Source organism: Carlito syrichta, unplaced genomic scaffold (assembly GCF_000164805.1).
Source record: "Carlito syrichta isolate Samal-C Ts95f unplaced genomic scaffold, Tarsius_syrichta-2.0.1 Scaffold302417, whole genome shotgun sequence".
Lineage (NCBI taxonomy): Eukaryota > Metazoa > Chordata > Mammalia > Primates > Tarsiidae > Carlito > Carlito syrichta.
Window position 1 is genome coordinate 317118 of NW_007246513.1, and position 21410 is coordinate 338527.

The 21410-nt window shown below is 55.1% G+C and overlaps 1 protein-coding gene across 1 annotated transcript in view; it reads right to left on the reverse strand.

Moving 5' to 3' along the window:
* The window catches only part of SDK2 (sidekick cell adhesion molecule 2), a 189974-nt gene extending 188996 nt beyond the window's left edge, over positions 1 to 978 (reverse strand). Inside the window, exons 1-2 of the mRNA XM_021711624.1 lie at positions 836 to 978; positions 582 to 650 (exon numbers count right to left, since the gene is read on the reverse strand). Coding sequence (XP_021567299.1) covers positions 582 to 650; positions 836 to 978 — 212 coding nt within the window. The remainder of the gene's footprint in view (positions 1 to 581; positions 651 to 835) is intronic.
* Positions 979 to 21410: the final 20432 nt, after the last annotated feature.

Below are 21410 nucleotides of genomic sequence, written 5' to 3' on the forward strand. Positions count from 1 at the left end.
GCTGGGCTCCGGCGATCCTTCCGCCTCAGCCTTTCAAGTAGCTGGAACTACAGGCGCGTGTTACCACGCCTGGCTCATTTTTTTGATTTATTGTAGAGATGAGGTCTCGCCAAGCTGCCCAGCTGGTCTCGAACCCACGGGCTCAGGCAATCCACTCACTAGCCACATTTTTGCTGGGACACTGGGGAAGCCAGACTTGGTTCTCGAGTCAGACACAAGCTCCAGGTGCCCACCTCCCTCCCCTGCGTGCACTTCCCCAAGTCAGGCTGGCTGGTCCCAGCCTACCCCGCCTAGGGGACCTGGCCTGGCATCAGCGGAGTTGCCTCTTTGGGACACAGTTGCTGAGTGACGCCGTCAGTGCCTCACACAGTGTCCACCCCCTGGAGACTCAGGTTGCAGGTTTCGGGCTTAGATGGGCAAAAGGCTCTGAAGCTAGTCCAGTCATTGTGTCCAGAGAGAGGATGAGCCCTCTCTGGCTATGGGAGGAAAAGTGGCTAAAACAGGGCAGTTTGCAGCAAGGGAGGTCACCCAAGGACTCAGGTGGGGGAATGGAGAAGTCCTGCGTCCCTCCCATTCCTCACCTCACAGCAGGGCCCGCCTGCACCACCCCAGAGAGGGCAGATGCCATGAAGGCTTCCAGAAGGCTCTCTCTGGAAGAGGGAGTGTGCAGGAAAGCACAAACGTGTTCCGAGCAGTTCAGGAAACCAGGGACCGTGCTGGATGCTTTTTACATTTCAGATCCCATTTAGTCAGGTCAGTTGAAGTGTTACTCGTGGTCCGTTTTACAGAAGGAAGGAACTGAGACAGAAAGGTTAAGCTACACATCTAATGTCACTGATGGCAGTCAATGCCGGGACACATGCCCTTTCTGCTGCCTGATGCTCGGGGAATTCCGATGCTGCTCCCAGCGGGAGGGTGAGGATTCTGCCACCGGTGGGCCATGTGACCTGGGCCTCCAGAAACCTGGTTCCCCGCCATCCCCCGGGGCGGACCCTCCTGGCATGAGCATCAAACTCCACTTCCCAGCTCCTCTCCAAGCCCCTCCCTGCAGCTTCCTGGGCACAAGGTAATTATTCCTCCTGCGGCGGGCAACGAATAATCCCGATCCCATTTGTGGGACATAGAAACCGATGCCAAAGTCCAACTGGCACAGAAGCTGGGAGTGCTGGGCTCCCTCTGCCAGGCTTGCTGGGGTTCCCAAAGGCCTAGCCTCGATGCTCACAGGGCAGTGTGGCCTGCTCCCAGAAGGCCCTGGAAGGTCTGTCTCCTCCCTGGGGCGGACATGACCTTGGGCCCTGCCTGGTTGTTGAGCCCTGGCCAAGGGAGCTCAAGTGGGAGGAAGTCAGGCCTCCCTCTCTCCCCCTGAAGGCTCAGCCTCTGTGTGATGACGAAGCCTTGGACCTGCCCTCTGAGTCTGCTGCTGCCCCAAGGAGGCCGCCAGGAAGGTGGCTTCCCAGGGCCCAGCCCAGCCTCCTTCTGGCCCCGGTGACTGGCTCAGACGTCCCAAGACGTGTCATCCACACCAGCTGCTGACTCTGTCAGCTCTCTCCTTCTCTGAGTCTGTGATGACCCCGCAGCCTCCCAAAGAGACGTGCCAAAGACTCCCGTCCAAATGACGCCATCAGCCTTCCTGTCGTTCTCCCAGGCACCAGCACCAGCAGCTCCCACCCTGGCCCTGTCACTGGCTGATAAAGGAAGGATCTCCCTGCCAAAGGAAAAAACCAGCAAGAGCGGCCTTCATTCACAAGGAGGCTCTCTGGCAGACAGAGCAAGGAGCAGGGAGGGGGCGAAGGAGAGAGGAGTGGGTAGAACAGAGCTGACTCCCTCCTCCTAGCAGCCCTCCTTGATTACTGTAGACCAGCTGCCAGCCACTTTGAAGAAAGCTTCCCACAACAAACTCATCGCTCGGGGGGCTCTGTGGGTACGTTCTGCCCTTTAACTTGCACTTGACTAATTTCAGCTAAATGATCCCTCATACACTCGCCCAAAAACCATTCCTTGAGTGCCTGGCATGTTGGGCATTGCAAACAAAGATTCAGCCCCTGCCCTCCAGTTGTTTGCCAGCCAGCAGAAGGGGGGCTGGGAAAAGGTGCTATGGAGGGCTGTGGGGGATGAGGGATTATTCCAGCTTCGGGGTCAGGGAAGTCTTCCTGGAGGAGGGAGCGTCTAAGTCAAGCCCCGAAGGATGGGTGGGAGTCAGCCAAACCGAGATGAGGGTGAGGTCTAGGGGGAGGTGCACACACGCAGCCACCCAGAGGTCAGAGAGGACACAGCACCTCCCAGGCTGTATGTGGGGGGGGATGGTGGGCAGAGATTAGGGGACAGGGTGAGGCCCCAGAGGTGACCGAGGTCCTGGGAGGCACGAAAGAATTTCAGCAGGTGAAGATCTCCGCATCAGAAAGACCTCTCCAGCTGCACCGTGGAGACGGAAGAGGGAGGCCAGGTAGGGCCCGGCCATGTCAGGTGGGGGGGGGGTTGACCGGAATCCAGGTTGAGACCGTGAGTGGGGGCCGGTGGGGCTGGAGAGAGGCAGGTGAACTTGACACGGATGCTGCCCCTGTGAGACGGAGCCCAGTGCTTTCACCCAGTCCCACTCCCCACCTGCTCCCTCCTCCTCTGCACCTGTTCCAGTGATGGGGCTGTGTCCACATCCGGTGAGCTGGCCTGACTTGGAAGTAAGCTCAGTGGAGTTCTGAACCTACTGCCTCGTGGGGGGGGTGAGAAGATGGAGGAGGGCAGGGAGGTGTGGGCTGAGGAGGCGGGAGCCACCGGCTCTTCTTGGCCTCCAGCCACTCTGCTCTGGGGTTAATGGCTCTGAAATATATTCTGCCGGGGATGCTCCATCCCCAGGAAGAACCCCTGACCTGCTAACCCTTTGCCCCGCTGGGAAAACAGCTCAATTATTGCCAAGCGAGGAACTGTCCTGGTGCAGATGAATTAGCACCAAAGGATCATTAGGATGGGCTGGACACCAGCAGCCTCTTGTCTGGAGGGTGGAGGGGCAGCCACAGCGCTTAGACCCTCCCCCGGCCCTCCCCCTGCAAGCCCCTGCCACCCCTCTCTCTTCCTGTAGAGCGCCAGCCCAGCCAGGATCAAAGAAATGAAGCTCAGCCTATAATCCCAGCACTTTGGGAGGCCGAAGCAAGCGGATTGTCTGAGCCCGTGGGTTCGAGACTCGCCCGGGGCAACTTGGAGAGACCTCATCTCTACGATAAATAAAAAATTAGCCGAGGGTGGTAGCGCGCCTGTAGTTCTGGCTACTTGGAAGGCTGAGGCGGAAGGATCCCGGAGCCCAGCAGGTTGAGGCTGCAGTGGCCAGGACTGTGCTACTGCACTCCAGTCTGAGAGACAAAGTGAGACTCCAACTCAAAAGAAAAAGAAATGACTCTTTTTAGCACAGAAGGGATTTGCTACAGGGAGCTGGTTGCAGGTGATGGGAGAGCAGAGAAGCCCAAGGGGACAGAGACCAGTGACAGAGACAGCCTCGACCACCCCAGGCCGGAGGGGTCCAAGGAGAAAGTGGGGTTGTCAGGTCCCAGGTGAGTCACGCACCCATCAGTCCATCAGGAACTGGAGTCATGAGCCCAGCACGGCTGCTTCGGGGATGCCAATGGAGGCAGGAAGGTAAAGGGAACGCCGGCCTCTCTCTCCCTTCTCCTTTCTCCTGCCAGGGGCTCCCGCTGGCCAAACCCAGCCTGAAGCCAGCTGTCTGGGGGCCTGGGAAAACAGGAAGACGGCCACCTGCAGTGCAGGACAGAGCAGAGCCAGGTGAGGAAAGGATCTGAGAGGTCACAGGCCTGGAGGGACACAACGAGTCACAAAGGTAGCCTTAAGCTGCGAAGCTTGCCTGCCGAGGACCTGGCGTTCACCCTGTCTCCCTCCTGCCCAGGGCTGAGGGCTCACCCGACTTTGCTGGACGCTGGCGTCTGGCTCCGAACCAGCTCCCGGCGCCTTGGTGACAAATGCCCAGAAGCTGCCACCCAAGCCCGATTCATCAAGCTCCCGGGGGCAGGTTGCACGGCCAGAGACCTTGCCCACCAGGAGCTTGATCTCCCAGACAAAGAACAGGAGCGCAGGCCGAGCGGAGACACAGAACCCCTCAGGGGAGCCACAGACTGTCTAAGTCGGCCGGGAGCCCGGCAGCCCCTGCCAGGCGTAGCGGGGAGGGGGCAGCCGGCGCCTCTGCTTTTCTGCCGCCCACCGTCTCTGGCGTGTGCGCGCGTGGGGGGAGAGCCGAGCTGGGAAAAACCAAGAGGCTGGCTGTGCCATTCTCCGGCCTTATCCCTACCGAACCCACCCCGGACCAAGGCGGGCTCCTTCCCGCCCCCCCCCCCACGGGAGTCCAAAGCCTCCAAGGCCCCGGTGAGGAGGCGGGAAGCGGTGGGTGAGGCGGTGAGCAGCGCCGGCGCGGCCCCTGCCCTCCCGGGGCGCGCACACACCGGGCTTCTGCAACCTTCCCCGACTGTCCCCACACGGATGCCGCCCCACCCGGCAGCCTTCCAAACTCGGGCTCCAAGAGAGAGCAGGGACGCCGGCATCCCGGCGACCCGACGGCAGGCTTCCCGCCGCCCGCATCCCTTGAGAGCAGAGAGCGGGGTCAGAGAGGGGCGGGCAGCGGAGGCGGAGGCCTGTGATTGGCTGCCCCCGGCTGACAGACGGGCGGAGAGGCCAACCACGGCTTTGGGGCAGCCGGAGTGACAGGCAGCCCGGAGTCAGGCAGAGGCTGCGGCCGTCCCCACCGCCTGCCCCCCACCCCTCGGCCAGCTTCTCCCCCGTGCCTGAAACCCAGCTCTAAATCTCTTGGACATAAAATATTGTCAGGGAGCCGCAGCACAGAGAGATTAAAAAACAATAAAGAGAAAGCGAAACTCTCGTCTATAATTACCAGCCTCTAGCCGGCAGCAGCAGAAACGCACTAAAATTTTAATAGGAACCACTGCATTTAATTTAACGACACATTTTTTCAATTACCAGAATAATTGTTTTATTCATAAAATGAGTTTCAATAAAGAGGGTAATTTTCCTTTGTTTTTATTATTCATTTGTGCAACATATTTGAGGTAGAATTCCCTCATGTTAGGGCAGCTTGGCGAGGACGCGTGGCATCTGTATCATGAGTTGAAATGGGAGACGGCCAGGGGACCCGAGGAGGAGGTGGCCGTCCGCACGCCCAGGTGACGGTTGGATAGGAGGGGCACAGGCCTGAGAGCGCTGGGCCGGGGCACGGAACGTCCACGCCGTAGAGAGCCTTCCAGAGCGCCCTGCAGTTAGTTCACGTCCCAGGCTCATCCAACCCCTGGTCTGCACCCTCTGATCACACCTGCTGAGCTATGCCTGGCCGCGGGAGACGAGAAATGCATCCTGTCTGCACTGAGGGAGGGAGGGAGGAGTTCAGAACCTCCAAAAAGCCTCCCTGCTAAACTACAATGCCATCAAAGTCCCAGGCCACGTGGAGGAACCGAGAAAGGCAGGAGGAGACAGTGTGCAGAGAGATACAGCCTGTTGCTATAAAGAATTGGGATGGGGCCGCACCTGGGGACGAGGGCCCCTTTCTGCCCTCCCAAGATCCAGTCAGGTTATTATAATGGCTGATGTTCATTGGGTGTGCCCATCTTGGGTCACCTACATCACCTTCCCATCACCCAGGAAAGGAGGCACAAACATTACACATGAGAAACTGCGGAACAAACAGGTTAGACAACTCGGCCCAGATCGCACTGGCAGGACGTGGGGGAACCGGAACTGAGCCCGGCCAGGCTGACCGCAGTCTCCCGAGGATGCTGCCACCATGCCAGTGGGCCTCCGTGTGGGCCACTTCCCAGATGGAGTTCCCTTAGTGACTGCATCACTGAACCAACTCATTTGCACTTCTCGCTCTGGCTGCGTTGACACTGTACTCTAAGCTCTCTTTCTGGCAAGCTCTCAGCTCGAGAGCCCTCGCTCCGAGCCTCTGGCTGCACTTAGAGATAGCCAGACAGTCTGAAGAGAAGCTGGAAAAAAGAGACTCGGGTCTGTTTGGGTTCTGGGTTCTTGGAGCATCCTCATCCCAGCCCTTGGGGACCGGCTGCAGCTCCCAGGCCAGGGTAGTGGCTGTGGCATCATGGATGGATGCAGATGAAGGTGGAGGCTGGGAGTGACGTGCTGGAGGAAGCTCGGAGGCCCCCACTCTGGGCATGGAAGTGGCCCTGAGCATGGAAACACCCTCTGGGGTGTGTGTTCATTCTGGACCCCACTCGAGTCACAAGGGGCAGAAGAGACAAGATAGGCCAAAGGGGGTCGTGAAAGGCAATGGAGGCTGCCTCCAGTAGGGAAACGGATATTGATGAACCACTCTCACTGTTATGAGCTTGATCCACACCTATCACCTATGCAATGCCTGGGTCTCCGTAGTGACCCTGGAAAGTGGATATTATTATTCCTTTGGTATAGATGAGGAAGCCGAGACCTCAAGAGATGAAATGAGACTTGTCCAAAGTCGCTGAGCTAGTGAGCAGCACAGTGGGGAGCACCTCAAGCCTTGCTGGTTGTACCCCCTCCATATGGTGGGTTTCTCCTGAGAGATTGTGCTCTGAAATGCCAGGATGGCGCAAAGACGGGCAAAAAGCAGAGGACAGAGAGATCTGAGGCCTGTAGTCACCCCTGAGCTCCACACCGGCCACATCGCCCGTCCTGCCTGTAACTCCCTTCCTGGGGCCGGCACCCGCCCGCAGGTGAACAACCCGGGCCCTCTGCCCGTTACAGCACAGGCTTCATGCGGGAACACCAGTCACCCCTTCCTGGGGTGGGGGTCCAGGTCGAGGGGCATGTCCAGCTCTGGTCTGATCCTCGGTTTCCCCTGAGGTCTTCTGGGAATTCCCGAAGTTGAGAGGAGATGAGATGCAGAAGTGTTGGGTTCCCCCTCCCCCACAAGGTACAAGTCTGGCCTGAGAAGGCCTCTTTGAGGGGAGACATTTGGTGGCCCCAACACATCCTCTTGGGGAGAGGACAGGAGGATGGAGGGAGGTTTACTAGGGGAGCTGGGACCCTGGAGCTCACGTGGAGAGAGGAGAGGTTTTATGTCCGCTGCGTGGGACCAGGACCAGCAACTTCTAACCTGGAGAAGACCCACTGGCCTACGGGTCATGGCCTCTGCCCCCTTCCTTGTAGGTCTTCTGCTCCTTCCACAGAGCTCTCTGATGACCTTGGGCTCCTGTGGACAGGGTCTGAGTCAACCTCCCCTTTGGAAGCCCGGTGCTTTGTACACCGCCAGGCATGTGCAAGCAGGAGTCAACACTCTACACAAAGGCACAGCAACTACGAGAAGTGGAACCACTTCCACACTGGCATGCACCAAACTGTGTTTCCCTAAAAAACATATATTGAAGTCCCAAGCTGCAGTACCTCAGAATACAACTTAATTTGGAGACAGGACCCTTGAAGAGGTAATTAAGGTTAAATGAAGTCACTGGGTGAGTCCTAATCCAATATGACTAGTGTCCTTATAAGAAGAGGCAGTTAGGACACAGACTCACATGGAGGGGTGGCCATGCGAAGATTCAGGGAGAAGATGGCCATCTACATGCCAGGGAGAGATCCTTCCTACATGGCCCTCAGAAGAAAACGACCCAGCTAACAACTCCATCTAGAAATTCTAGTTTCCAAAATTGAGAGAAAATACATTTCTGCCATTTAAGTCATCCAGTCTCGTATTTGTTACAGCAGCTCTAGCAAACAAATACACACACTTTTGCACATAACTCTTCCCTTCCCCGGAATTTGTCCTCCCTTCTCTGCAAGGGTGAGTTCTGTATATCACGTCCTGCCTCAAAGCCTACCTTCTTCGAGACGCCTGCTCTAATTAAACCCTTACTATCCCCTTTAACTCTGTGGGGCTCTCGGGTGTCCTGTTTGTAGAGTATTGATTTACACTTATTCACGGGTTGTTCTGTAAATGTTACGAAGTCAATCGAGTGTGGGTTTTATTACAGGATTGAAACTGTGAGCTTTCTATTGCCAAGGCCTGTGTCCCTTCCATCTTCAGGAGTCCCTCTAGGTGCTTTGAGCTCAGGCGGGGGCTGGGTGCCCAGACTGGCTGGGGGCAAGGAGAAAAGGGGATCCCGGTTCCCAACCCAGCCCTGGTGCATGTGTTGCCAAGCTGTGTGCCCAGCCCTGAGCTGAGGGTTGCTGTTCTTTGATCTTGCTCTCCAGAGGATTTGAGTGGAGGAGAGGAGACGGACCGTGTGGGCCAGAGAGAACAGAAGGCATAGCAGAGGTGTTGCCTGCATAGATGACCCAGCGAGGAGGGACTTGAGTCTTGAGCTGGCCTTGCTCGGTGGCAGGACTTGGACTGGTTGAGGGCAAGAGAGAGCTCATGCCAGGTGAGGACAGATTGTGCAAAGGTGCAGTGTGTGGATGGGTGTCTGGTCGGCCCACCTGGAGGAGTTGCCCATTGGGGTGATATGCTGGACCCTGGGCTCCACATGGCTCACCCCTTCTCTCTGAACTGAGGATGCTGAATCCCAGGAGAGGACAGGTCTGCCCGAGGATGCTCACGTGGCCAGGTCTCTGCCCTGGGCTTCAGGGGTGACTTAGAGGTCACTCTTCCAGCCTCTGCCATCAGGCAAGCACGGCTGGGCTGGCCTGAATCTTCCATCGCCTCCTCTCTGCCTCAAAGTCCCGGATCTCGACTGGGAAGGATAAGAAAGGGCCCAGGTGGGGGCAGAGGAGGAGCGGGAGGCCGCCAGGCGCCAAGATCACATAAGCAGCAGATGTCGGCGGATTAGCAGCTCTGCTTCCCGAAGCTGCCCGAGCCACTTAATATTCTGCAGACAGGATTGCTTCTCTTTCATAAAAAGCAAACATGGAATTGAAATGCTGCAGACGCCAAACACCTGGGGAGGGTTGGAGTCTCGAAGCCTCGCACCTCGGACAAGCGGTCCTGAGAACGAGGCGGAGGGACGGGAGGGATGGGGTAATCGGCCCCCCTTGCTATTGGCAGCAGTGGACAGTCCCTGCAGGGAAGGGAGACTATGGGCAGGCAGAGGGCCCTGGGCTTCCCAGGCTCTGGGGACAGGCGGGAGCTCGGAGAGACTCAGGGGTGCTGTCCATGGGGCTTGCGTTTGAGGTGAGCAGTTGACAAAGTGACTGTCCAGTGGAAGTCACTGCCAGGGACTATCCCTCTCCCTCTTAATGGCCCAGACACCATGGGTGGAGGCACAGCCCCTGAGGTGGATCACAGGATGGGAAGCGGCGGCAGGTTCTTTCTAAACAGATCAGCAGAGCAAAGCAGCAGACAGCTTTACGTAAACACGGCTAATTCCGTGAGGCCAGAGGCTCGCTTTTACCTTACGAGTTTGTTGGGAGTTTTTTGTTTGTTTGTTTGTTGTAAGGAAAAGACGATGACTTTCTTGGATTAGACAGAGCTCGCCTCATCTGGATGGGGAAGAACCCCACACACCAGCTCTCTCCCTTGGCTTCATCTGAAGGGTGAGGTGTGTCTGGGCGGCTGGACAGGCGACACTCGTTGGATATCAGGCTGCTTGTGGTCAGGCATTTACACACCATGAGTCACTTTGGGCGGAGGCATTCATGTGACTCTCTTTTAGGTACAGATTTTAGGGATTCTGTATATTTGTTGGATTCTATGCAACTGTTGTTATTATCGTACGGTGGTTGTCATTTTGTGTCCCTTTGGGAATCTATTCCCAGGTCTGAAAGGAATTCAGTAGGGATTGTAAAAACTCATGTCGTCTGGGTGGAACTCCGGCTTGGTGGCTTTTTAGCATCAGGTCTGGAGCCAGGCTACCTCTGCCTTCCATTGCTTTTGAGACTTTGAGGAACTTTCTGATCCTCAATTTTCTAATCTGTAAAGTGGGTGCGATGATTACAACGGAAGCTCCCTCCTAGGGCCTTTGTGAGGACTGTATGAGTTGAAAGACGTCAGGAAGTTGGCACCAGATTGACAGTGTGGGGATAAGGCTACCATTGAGATTGGAACAAAACCTCAATGTCATCCTTATAAGCTAGGGAAAGGTATGCAGCAGTTAGAAAGTGAAGATACTGGAGGTGGCCTGCTGTGGGCTTGGCTGTGTGACATCAAGCAAGTCATTTAACTTCTCTGGGCTTCCTTATCTGCAAGATGAGAATAACAAGGATACACTCCTCTCAAGAAGGCAGTGACTGGAGCTCATGGAACAGCACGATGCATCATGCGTTCTCAGTTACCGTGAACTGCCCCGGAAAGAGGCCTCACCATGGCTGGGGGTCAAAGGGTTTACAGGAGTTGCTGGACCTCAGACAAATGTTCTATTATTTCTCCCCCTTCCTCTTCCTCTCCTCCTCCTCTCTCCTTTCTCTCCCTCATTCCTCCCTTCTTTTTTGGATGACGCTCCTCTTTCAACAGAGGGCGGAGAATGCTGAACTCTTGAGAGCCCAACACTTCAAAGCCCGCCATTCGGATTCCTTGCCAGCTAAGGAAGTTCCTTGAACTCTGTGAGTCCTAGGAACTCTGTGAGTCCTACTCTTCCTCATAAGACCTGCCTGCAGCGTCTACCCTGCAGTGACACAAAGGGCCACCCCGGACCCAGCAGTGGGAAGGGTAGCCGGTGGCCTCGACCTGGCCTCGCCCTGGGGCTCCTTGGAAAGCCAAGCCCGGCTCCCCTTTCAAGGTCACCTGCTCTCTCTGTTGTTCTGTCCATCTTCCTCTGCCCTCTCCCATCATCACGAGGCTGGGAGCCAGCGGGGCACCGAGCTGCGCCAGCCCCTTCGGCTGAAGCGGGAGGGATGCAGGTTGGCTGTGTGGGGAAGCCTCGGCGGTCTGCCCGCTGACTGACGGACGAAAGACGGTCGACCGGCCAGCCTACAGCTTCACTTCATGAATGTCGGGGAAGCTGGTGAACCTGAAAATATGTGGCTGTGACGGGTTCTGCACGGGGTCCTGCCAGATTTGCTATGGAAGCTTCCAGAATTTCTCCACTAGGAACAATGACCCTGCCCAAGCAGAGACAGAAAAGAACTCGAATGCCTTATTCCGAAAGGAACTTCAGTTGGAAGGATGGGAGGGAGGGAGGGAGGGAGGACGGACAAGAAGTACGGACAGGAAGGGAGGAAGAAAGGAAGAGAAGAAGGCACTTTTGCATGCCACTTTCGAATGTCCAAGCAGTTTTAAACGGACTATTTCTCCTCCTATCACCCAGCTGTGAATGTCATCTGTCTAATGGGTCTTATTAGCCCATTAGACAGATGAAACCGAGGCCCAGGCCGGCGGAGTGCCTTTCCCATCCGACATGTCGAGTCGGTGGCCACGTCAACAGCGCTCGGGAGGCCCGGCGCTGTTGTCCCTCCACCAAGATCCCTGAGGGCAAGCTGCCAACCCTCCCCCCATGGGAGTCCCTGCCTGACTCTCGGAGTCCTGGCCACCAGTCCTATAGGATGGGAAGTATGCCCACCCGCTGCAGCGCCTGGAGAGAAAATGCCTATCTCCTCGGCTTTGCCTGTGGCCTGGTTCCCAGGACAGGGTCTCGTTTCAGACTGAAAAATCAGCCAAGAATCAAAGTGAGATGGGAAAACACCTGTGGGAAGGAATGAGCCGCTTTCCCTCCCCTGCTCTTCCTTCTCCACCGGGAAAGAGAACAGGAAACACTGCTTCCAGCTGGAGTCTCCAGCCTGCACCAGGGTCCCACCGGCAACCACCAGGTTCCAGCTGAAAGGCAGGGAGGCCCAGGAAGGAGACACATGCCTGCTGAGGCCCTCACGGGCCGCCTGTCCCTGGGGAAACGACCCTCTCTAAGCTGTGGGTATTCTCCCGGTCAGGTAGAGCCGACAGCAATACCCACATCCCAGAGTGGCGACCAGGACGGAATGGGATAATGTAGACGAGGCAGCTGGCAAGAAGCAGGGAGCTGAGAGATGAAATACAAGATATAATCTAATACAATAGAATAATTACATTATAATGTGTCTTATAATTCTTTTTGCGGGCTCTTGAGAATGAGAGCCTTCTGCTGATGTCGAAAAAACGCAGGTAAGAGTGTGAAGCCCTGAGCGCGTGTGCAGGACGTGGGGGGCGTTCCCTGTCCTCTGCCCTTTGCCCATGCCCTCTCTTCCTCTCCCTCTCCTCTTCCCCCATACTCTCTGCTTCGCGGTAGTGTGGCTGCCCTCCAGCCTCCTAGGGGCTTTCCCAGGGCAGAAGGGGCAGGTAAGGTCAGCTGCCCCTCCCCATTTCTTTCTTTCCCCACCTCCTCACCCTGCTAGAGACAAGTGCTCCAAGCCCAGTGCTCCAGAATCATAATACCGCAGAAACCTTGCCAGGACAGGACACAAGTGCGGGGTGAGGGGAGTGGAGTCAACTCAGAACCTTTTAGTCACCAGCCTGATCCGCCCACGGCTGGGCACCTGCCAGGTGTTGTGGCCTCTTATCGGGCCTTTCAGGCCTGCTGGGCTCAGGGCGGGACAGCACGGAGGGCTGGGGGTCTCCTGGGCTGTCACGCCACAGGACTTGGGCCTATGTCCTGAGTCTTGCCTGGGCCCTGACCTAATGGACAGGGGGAGATGGAGAGCCCACCCAGAGCCAGGGTGGAGTCCAACCTCGGGCAGACTTCTTAAGTTCTTGGAGCTTTAGTTTCCTCATCGGCAGGACGCAGTCCCTGCTAAGACTGCCACCAAAAATCATGATAATAAATATAAGTAGGCCAGGCGCAGCGGCTTATGACTGTAATCCCAGTACTTTAGGAGGCTGAGGTGTGAGGATCCCTTGGGGCCAGGAGCTCAGGACCAGCCTGGACAGCATAGCAAAATGCCATCTCTACAAAAGGTAAAAATCAGCAGCCGGGCTCAGTGGCTCAGCCTGTAATCCCGCGCCTTGGGAGGCTGAAGTGAGTGGATTGCCTGAGCCCATAGGTTCGAGACCCACCTGGGCAACATGGCGAGACCTCATCTCTACAATAAATCAAAAATCAGCCGGGCGTGGTAGTGCGTGCCTGTAGTTCCAGCTACTCGGAAGGCTGAGGCGGAAGGATCGCCAGAGCCCAACAGGTCAAGGCTGAGGTGGCTGGAAGCGGCCACTGCACTCCAGTCTGGGCAACTGAGTGAGACTCCAACTCAAAAAAAAAAAATAGCTAGGCATGGGAGCATGCATCCCTGGTCCTAGCTACTCAGGAGGCCCAGGCAAGAGCCTAAGAGCTTGAGGCTACAGTGAGCCGGGATCACGCCACTGGGCAACCGTGTGAGACCCTGTCTCTAAAATCAAATAAATAAATACATAAAAAGAATAGCCAGAAACACGTGGGTGCTGCTCGATGGACATGACACTGGGCAGCAGGGCTACAGCAGGCTGGAGCCTGTGGCCATGCCAAGTGTTGGCCTTCTGGGGTTGGGACAGGGAGGGATCCCAAGCTGTCAGGACAACTTAGTTGTTTATTGGCTGTGTAATTACAGAACATCAATATCCAGCAGCCGCATGTTGATGGAGGAGCCCTGAGGCCAAGTGTCCACTCACGGGGTCACCATGAAGGTTGGTCAGATCACGAGGTATGCATCCCTCCTCCTACAGAGCGCCCAGCCTTTATCTCTTCCCCAGTCCCCGTCCAAGAACACAAGGCTCCCCTATCAGCGGGTGGTGTTTGGGTCAGCAGGGCTGTCGCAGGAACCAGGCCCCTCTTTGAGGTCAGGGAGCAGGATGCATGGGGTGTGTGTGATGCTAGGCCAGGCCCGTCTCTGCTCGCCCCACCCTGGCCAGTGCAGCAAAATCAGCTCCCCACACTCTCCACTGCCTGTGGGTACAGGAAAGCGGAGAGACCCTGCTTTACTCCTGGCCACTCTGCCCAAGCTTTTGGGGACCCAGCGAGTGCTCCAGACTCCGCAACTTGGCATTTCTAGTCATGCCGAGGTGCGGCTAAGGGAGGAGCTGGGGAACTATTTTGGGAAGAGCCGTGGTGGGCAAAGAGGGAGACAATGACGGGGTTGGCAGGGCCTGGCTCCTCCCACCCACACCGCCCACCCGACCCGTGGTCAGGCCTCAGTCTGACCTCAGCACAGGCGACGAGGAACCCCAGGAGGAAGTGGGAGCTGGGGGGGAGAGACCCAGAAGGGGGCCGGGGTAGGGAGAGGTGGCCTGGGAAGCCCCTAAACGGTAACGTGGCTGCAGAGAGAGGCTAAGAAGCCACGGTTCCCTCGGCTGCCAAGGAGAACGAGCAGCGGGCTTTCTTCTTCAGGCTGTACTATTTGGTTATATGCACGACACAGGGTCATCCGGGGGCACTGGGGACCACTGTCACGGGCCACCTTCTTCCTGTCGGTGACTCAGGGCTGGCCTCTACCCCAGCCTCCAATGGGCTGAAAGGCTGGACCAGGAGCAAGTGGCAGAGTGGCCTGAAGGGGTGGGAGCCAGAAGGCCACCTGAGGACAGTTGCCGTGGAGACCCCTGCACTGGCCTCCCCTGGAATGAGTCTCTATCCTGGAGGACTCTGGTCTGGGGCTGGCATGAGGGGAGGTGAGTGAGACACCAAGTGCAACATCTAAGAAAGAGGCTGTCAGAAATCTTAGTCATCAAGATAAATATCTTAATGTAATATTCCCCAAAATTCAAATTAATGCAAAAAATTCCATAATGAACGACACATCAGAATGTTACATAAAGACACGCTCTAACGGGGCTGGGAGGGGGAGGGGGAATGAGTGGGGTGAGCCTCTGAACACCGGGATGTGCTGCTCCTCATGGAATTTTTGCATTCGTTCAGATTTTTAAAAATATGGCATTGAAGTATCGTTTGTCTTGATTACCAAGTTTTGGGGTCACCCTCTTACATCTTGTGCCTGGTCCTGCTCCGTTCTCTTTTTAGATCCAATTAACTTGCCCAGTCCTCCCGCCTCCCTCCAAGAATGAGGCCAGGTGAGCATACGAATGAACAGCAGATGCATGGAATCCAGGGGGCCACATGAGGCCAGACGCCTCTCGAAGGAGAAAGAGACGGGGGTGGGGGGTGAGAGGAAGGCATGGGAGGGGCTGGGAGGCAGTTCTGAGAGTCCGTCCAGGGTGCCAGGCAAGGCCGAGGACAGAGGAGTTGAGGGGTCAGGTCTTGGGGCTTGGGGCAGTCAGAGAAAGCAGGTTAGAGAGAGGGATGCTGAGTAGGGAGGAAAGAAAAACAATAACCACCAAGACATGCTATGCAGAGGAGCCCGGGGCCACTGGAAGTGTTGTGTCCACAAGTCTAACTCATTTCCTCCTAACAGCAGTCCTGTGGCATGGGGGAAACTGAGGCACACAGAAGTACCCCAGGCGATTCCAGCCCAGGCAGTCTGACTCAGACTTCAGAGCTTTTTAAAAAATTTTTTTAATTTTTGAGTTGGAGTCTCACTCTGTCACCCAGACTGGAGTGCAGTGGCCGCTCCCGGCCACCACAGCCTCGACCTGCTGGGCTCCGGCCATCCTTCCGCCTCAGCCTTCCAAGTAGTCGGAACTACAGGCGCGCGCTACCACGCCCGGCTAATTTTTTGATTTATTGTAGAGATGAGGTCTCGCCAAGTTGCCCAGGTGGGTCTCGAACCCGCGGGCTCAGGCAACTCACTCACCTCAGCCTCCCAAAGCACGGGATGACAGGCTGAGTCACGGAGCCTGGCTGACTTCAGTGCTTTTAACCATTCCAGGAGGGGAGGGAGAAGGCAGGGGATGGAGAACACAGCTCCGCACAGATGTGGTCCTATTGCCAGAGGCCCCACCTTGGTCCTCAGACCTCTTGGACAAGGAGGTCTGGGCAGGCGCCCACCACCTGGGAGCCTCGTGCCCCCTGCAAGGCTGGCTGGAGACACAGCAAGTCACAGGTGACACTCCAGCCAGAAATGTGCGCCCCCAGAAGTAACAGGGAAATCTAACTTTTATCAATCATATTAGCTTTCACATATCTTAAGGGAATTCGTAACTTTAAAAAGATGTCTTTGTGTCCCTTGGCAAGTGCTCCCTAACTCGTGTCTCAGTTTGAAATTCCACGAGCAACTTTGCAATACAGCAGAGCTTTGAAAGGGTCTATTCCAGGCATCCATAGTTTGGGGGGAAGGGAGGAGGAGGTCGATAAAATCAGATTTCACATGCTCTCGGTGAATTTCCTTTTTTCTTCCAGTCAATCTTTTTGAAAACTTTTTTGCGTTTGCCATGCTTTATGTTTTCCTGTAACTCCCGACTTTGATTGCTTGGGTTGGCTTAGAGCAGAGCTGTCCAATATGGTAGCCAGTTATCAATACTGAACTAAAATAAACTAAAATTAAAAATTCACTTTCTTAGTTGCACTGGATGCATATGGCTAGTAGCTAGCATGCTAGGCAGCACAGATAATAGAACATTTCTGTCACCCCAGAAAGTTCTATTGGATGGTGCTAGCTTCAAAAGAGGTAGGTCTGCATTCTCTCCTGGGTCTAAGCCCCTAGCTGTATTGTCATCTGAACAACTGATTTAACTAATCCCGTTGGACACAGTGTGCCTGGTGTCCTATCCTGCCCACGATCCACAACCTTAAGATTAAACAGCTGGGCTTTGGGCATCTGGTAATGGTGGAGGGGCCGCTATCAGACCCATCCCCTCCCACAGATAGCTATGAACAACTGCCTGAGGCATTGGAGAGCAGCCCAAAGCGGGCAGATTCTAGAGGGAAGTCAATGCATAGAAGAAAGGAACAGCACTGGGTAAACTTCCTGTATTTCTGGGCTTTTGTCTGAGGTCAGGCTCCAGCCCAGTGGTAAACACAGTGGCTAAATCCAGATGGAAAACCCACAGTCTTACCGGCTTAAACAACTAGAGGGCAGAGTTTGGGGTAACCGCAGCAGTTGGAAATTGACGGTGAGAATCCCAAAAAGCAGAGAGTGAGAGGGAGGAGACCCAAATTCTATATAAGTTGCACCCAAACCTTAGGCCGACCTCTGAAATATGCAAAATGGGCCAACTCCAAGCAGCCCAGCAAAGCTAGAGGGACAGAGATTCCTGCTATATCAACCATTGCAGAGATAGAGTTGGGAGTTTGAGTCTAGCTAAGTTACTTGCTTGTATAAAAATAAAATCAGTAACTTCATATTAGCAAAATCCATACACTCTACAATGTGTCATTCACAACGTCCAGAATACAGTCCAAAGTTTCCAGGTACATGAAGAAACAGGAAAATGTGATACCTACACAATAGAAAAGGCCATCAATACAGACTGTCTTAAGAGAGCTAGTATGACTATCTTTGAGGACATAAAGGAAAATATAGCTCTAATGAATGAACAGATAGGAATCCCACTAGGGAAATAAAAACTATTAAAAAAGAACTAAGTAAAAATTCCAGACCTAAATACAAGATTGGAAGTTAAAATTTGACTGGATAGGATTTTTTTTTCTTTTTTTTTAGTTGGAGTCTCACTCTATTGCCTCAACTGGAGTGCAGCAACACGCTTCTGGCTACCACAGCCTCGACCTGCTGGGCTCCAGCGATCCTTTGGCCTCAGCCTCCAAGTAGCCAGAACTACAGGTGCACGCTACCACGCCCAGCTAATTTTTTATTTATTGTAGAGATGAGGTCTTGCCAAGTGACCCGGGTGGGTCTCGACTCCGTGGACTCAGGCAATCCACTCACCTCAGCCTTCCAAAGTGCTGGGATTACAGGCTGAGCCACTGAGCCTGGCGACTGAAAAGGCTTAATAGCAGATTGTTTGCAGAAGGATGAGTCAGTGGATGTAAAGATAGATCAATAGAAAATATCCAACCTGAAAAAAGACTTGGAAAAAATAAAAGCCCAGAGCTTCAGGGACGGTATGTAAGGGCCTAACAGGTATTGTTCACAAAGTCCTGGAAAGAATCGAGAGAGTGAATTAGGGTATAAAGAGTGGCTGAAGGAATAGCTGAAACTCCCCAAAATTTGAAGATTCAAGCCTAAACAGTATAATTACAAAGAATAAAGTGCCATTAACCCAATGTCCTGCAGAAGAAGGGATCACCACGTTTTACCTTATAAGCCACTAAATAGGAGGGCCCGCCTCTCTGCAGACCTCATGCAACTTCCATGGCACATTACATGACTATATTCCTGTCTTCTCCCTAAAACGTACTCAGAGGGGGTGAAAGCTAAAAAATCACCCAGCAGGTGCTAAGTGTCTTTCCATACATTTTCTTAATTTATACTCACAGTAGCCTCCTTAAGAACTAGGAGCTCTTGTCTCCAATTTGTTTTTCTTACCAATTAATTCATTTTTTTAAACAACAGAAATCAGTACTAAGGCTCCGAGATGCTGAATAACTCACCTAAGAACCCCCGAAGCCTATAGTCAGTGGTGGAACCAGGGTTGGAAGCCAAATCCCAAATCCCTTCTTCTTTGTGTTAGTGCCTGGTAACCCTGGTTGCACCTTGGAATCACAGGGAGGGGGTTGGTGGTGGTGGATGGGGAGGCTTAAAAGCAATTCCCACTCCAGACTCACTAAGTCAGAATGGGCGGAGGTTGGGTCCAGGCACTGGGATTTTTTTTTTAAGCCGCTTCATGTGAAGTTAAGGTGAGATGGGAATTGAGAGCTGTAGTACACGATGCTGCAGGCTGGAACACACCAGACAAGAGAAACACCCTGGGTCAATCCTGCTCACACTGGTAGGTGGAGACAAGATCTCCCCCTCATAAAGGTCCCTGGAGTCAAGCTCCAAGCCCCGCTCCCTAAGTCTGTAACCCTCCATCTCTTTCCCTCGTCTTTCCCCAGAGTTTTAGGAGGTGGGCAGCTGTCTCCGTCCTCAGCTCCAGAAGATATGGGCGTGATAAAAGTGTCCAGGGAGCCTCTCCGCAGCGAGGCCTGAGTTACAGGAGCGCGGCCACCGACGCAGGACACTTACTCTGGGTGAAGGATGAAGACCAAGACCTCAGGGCCCTAACTCTTCCTGGCTTCCACTGGAGCCCCTGGGGATCCCCGGAGCCCCTGGGGACTGCCCTGCAATCTTGGGGCGAGAGTGAGACTGTGCCACAGAGGCAGGCGCCGGGTCTTGACATCCTCCCTCCGTCCCCTTCTCGCCACTACTCACACCTAGCCTCCGAAACACAGCCTGGCCTCAGGACATGGCTTCTACCTTCCCTGCCCCTGGCCCAGACCCCACACGACCCGTAGGTTCTGAACTGCTGACTCTGTTTCCTCAAATTCCAGCACAGAGCAGCTGTTCAATAAACAGTCTCTGAATACAGGGAGGGAGGATGAGGTAGGCTTCCACTGCTGGTTGGCCCAGTGGTCAGCAGGTGGCACAGCTTTGCCATTTGCCATTAGATTAGCCAGAAAAAGAAAGAAGAGAGGGGGACCCTCTAGGCACCCCTCTCGTGACGGTGGTGAGGATGATGACAGTGAGGGTGTAGCTGTCACCTTCCACTGAGTGCCTAGTACGTGCTAGGCACTCAGTATGTATTGCCTCACTGAAGCCTCACAACTGTGCCACGAGGTTATTATCTTAGCCCGTTTTACAGGTGGGGAGACTGAGGCTCAGAGAGGCCATGTCCTTGCCAGTAGCAGAACTAATACCAAAGCCAAGTCTGTCTCTGATGCCAGAGCCTAGGAGCGGTCCTATTCTTTCCACTCTGATGTTCCTCCTGTCCTCACTGGACTGCATCGAATTTAGCCCTGAATGCTCCCCCCAGCCGGGATGGGCCCAGGCTGGCAGGGAGGTGGCTGACCCCACATGCTCTGTGTCCTTTTTAGGGTTCCTGTTCCTGGGAGCTCCCCTACTATGCCCCAGCCCACAGCCCGGGGTCAAGGGGGACTACTGTGAGCCGTGGTGTGGTCCCCAGTGGCCATCCATGATCAGGGAGCTGGGCGGCCCACCAAGCCCATCTGGGCCCCTTGATCTGGGTCCTAGGGGAGCGTGTGGGAGCCTGGCCTGGCGGCCTCTCAGACACTCCTAGCAGCCCATCCCTAATGACCACAGAAAGCCATTACAGCTCACTTAGCTGTAAACAGCTCTCCACAGCACTCATTAGGGCCACCAAGGGGCTCAGAGCGCTCTCTTTGAGTGGAGGGGGGGTGCCCAGTGGGGCTACGCCTTCTTACTGGAAACGCCGCTTCCCGCCCGGCCCATCTTCCAGGAAAGGTGAGCCTGGCTGGGGCCTAGCCAGTACCCTGCCCTCTCCTGGCCTCTCTGACTGGGTCTCCCCCACCACAGTGGCTTCTCTCCTCCCTGGGACACTTCCCAGCCTGCACGGGTCTGGGGCAGGTCAGCCATAGCCCAAGCTGCTTCACGACATTACGGGCGAGGCTGTCCATGTCCGAGACTGACCTGGCGATCAACTGGGAAAGAGGACAGCCCTTGGAGCAGGCTCTCCAGGGGCCCTGGACACACTAGGCCAGGTGAGTACGCACACAGACTTCCCTCCTCTCACTGTGGGGACATTCTAACCATCATCGGGAAAGGTGGACATTTGGGGGCCTAAGTTCGGGCAGGCGGGACCTTGGGTGCTTGGTCTAAGTGCTCTGTCTTCCCCTACATCAGAGCTTTCCAAATGGTTTTGGCTTCAGTCTCCACAAAGTCCTTTTCAGGGCCCCAACTGATAAAACGGAGCCGAAGGCAAGCTCCTGCCCCTAAGTCGAGGTGACAGTGGGGGTGCCTGTCCATCTCCCTCCCCAGTCTGCCCCATGCCTGACCTGACACAAAGGCCGAGGCCTCTCTGCAGAATGCTGGGGTCCACGGACACAGTTTAGTAACCACCGACCAGCCCTGCGTGCTGCTTTCTCTACTGAGAGCGCTCCCACCCGCCTCACATCCTGACATCATTCCCACCCCGCCCCTCCTGGCCCCTCTGCCATCTTCCGTCTTTCCACCCAGCTCTGTTCCTTCTCAGCACACACCACATTTCCCCATACATTTTAATCGGAGTAGTTGTTTGTTTACTGTCTGCCTTCCCTGGCTGTTCTCTGAGCTCTGTAGGGATGGAGACCAAGTCGATCTCGTCTCCTCATCTCCAGATCAGCCCAGAGCTAGGCACACCGTGGGCAGTCAGTGAAGATCGAATGAAGGAATGAGCCAAGCACAGGGTGTCCAGCTTGCCTTAGGTCTTCTGGGGAAGGGGCACTGGCGTCTTCCTATCCTTGACCACCTCATATCTCGAGCCCTCACGGCCAACGTTTCTTCCACCTGCCTTCTCCAATCGGGCCAGTGCCTGTGTGTCCTTTCAGCTGAGATATTTCTCCACAGAAAGCCCCCCTCCCTGGCCCCAACAAACACCCAACGTGTCTCTTGCCATGGCCCCTTGCTGTCTCTTTCTCTGGACTACAAGGTAGAAGACAGATGTCACCAGTGTGAACACCGGCCTATGTGTCCCGTGTGCTGGATGAATGAATGAATGAATGAATGGGTCATGACTCTGCTATGCTGATGATTGGGCCGTGGGACAGTCCCCCTCCATCCTCCACTTCCTGCCAATCAGCCATCCCTGGACACCTCCCCCATGC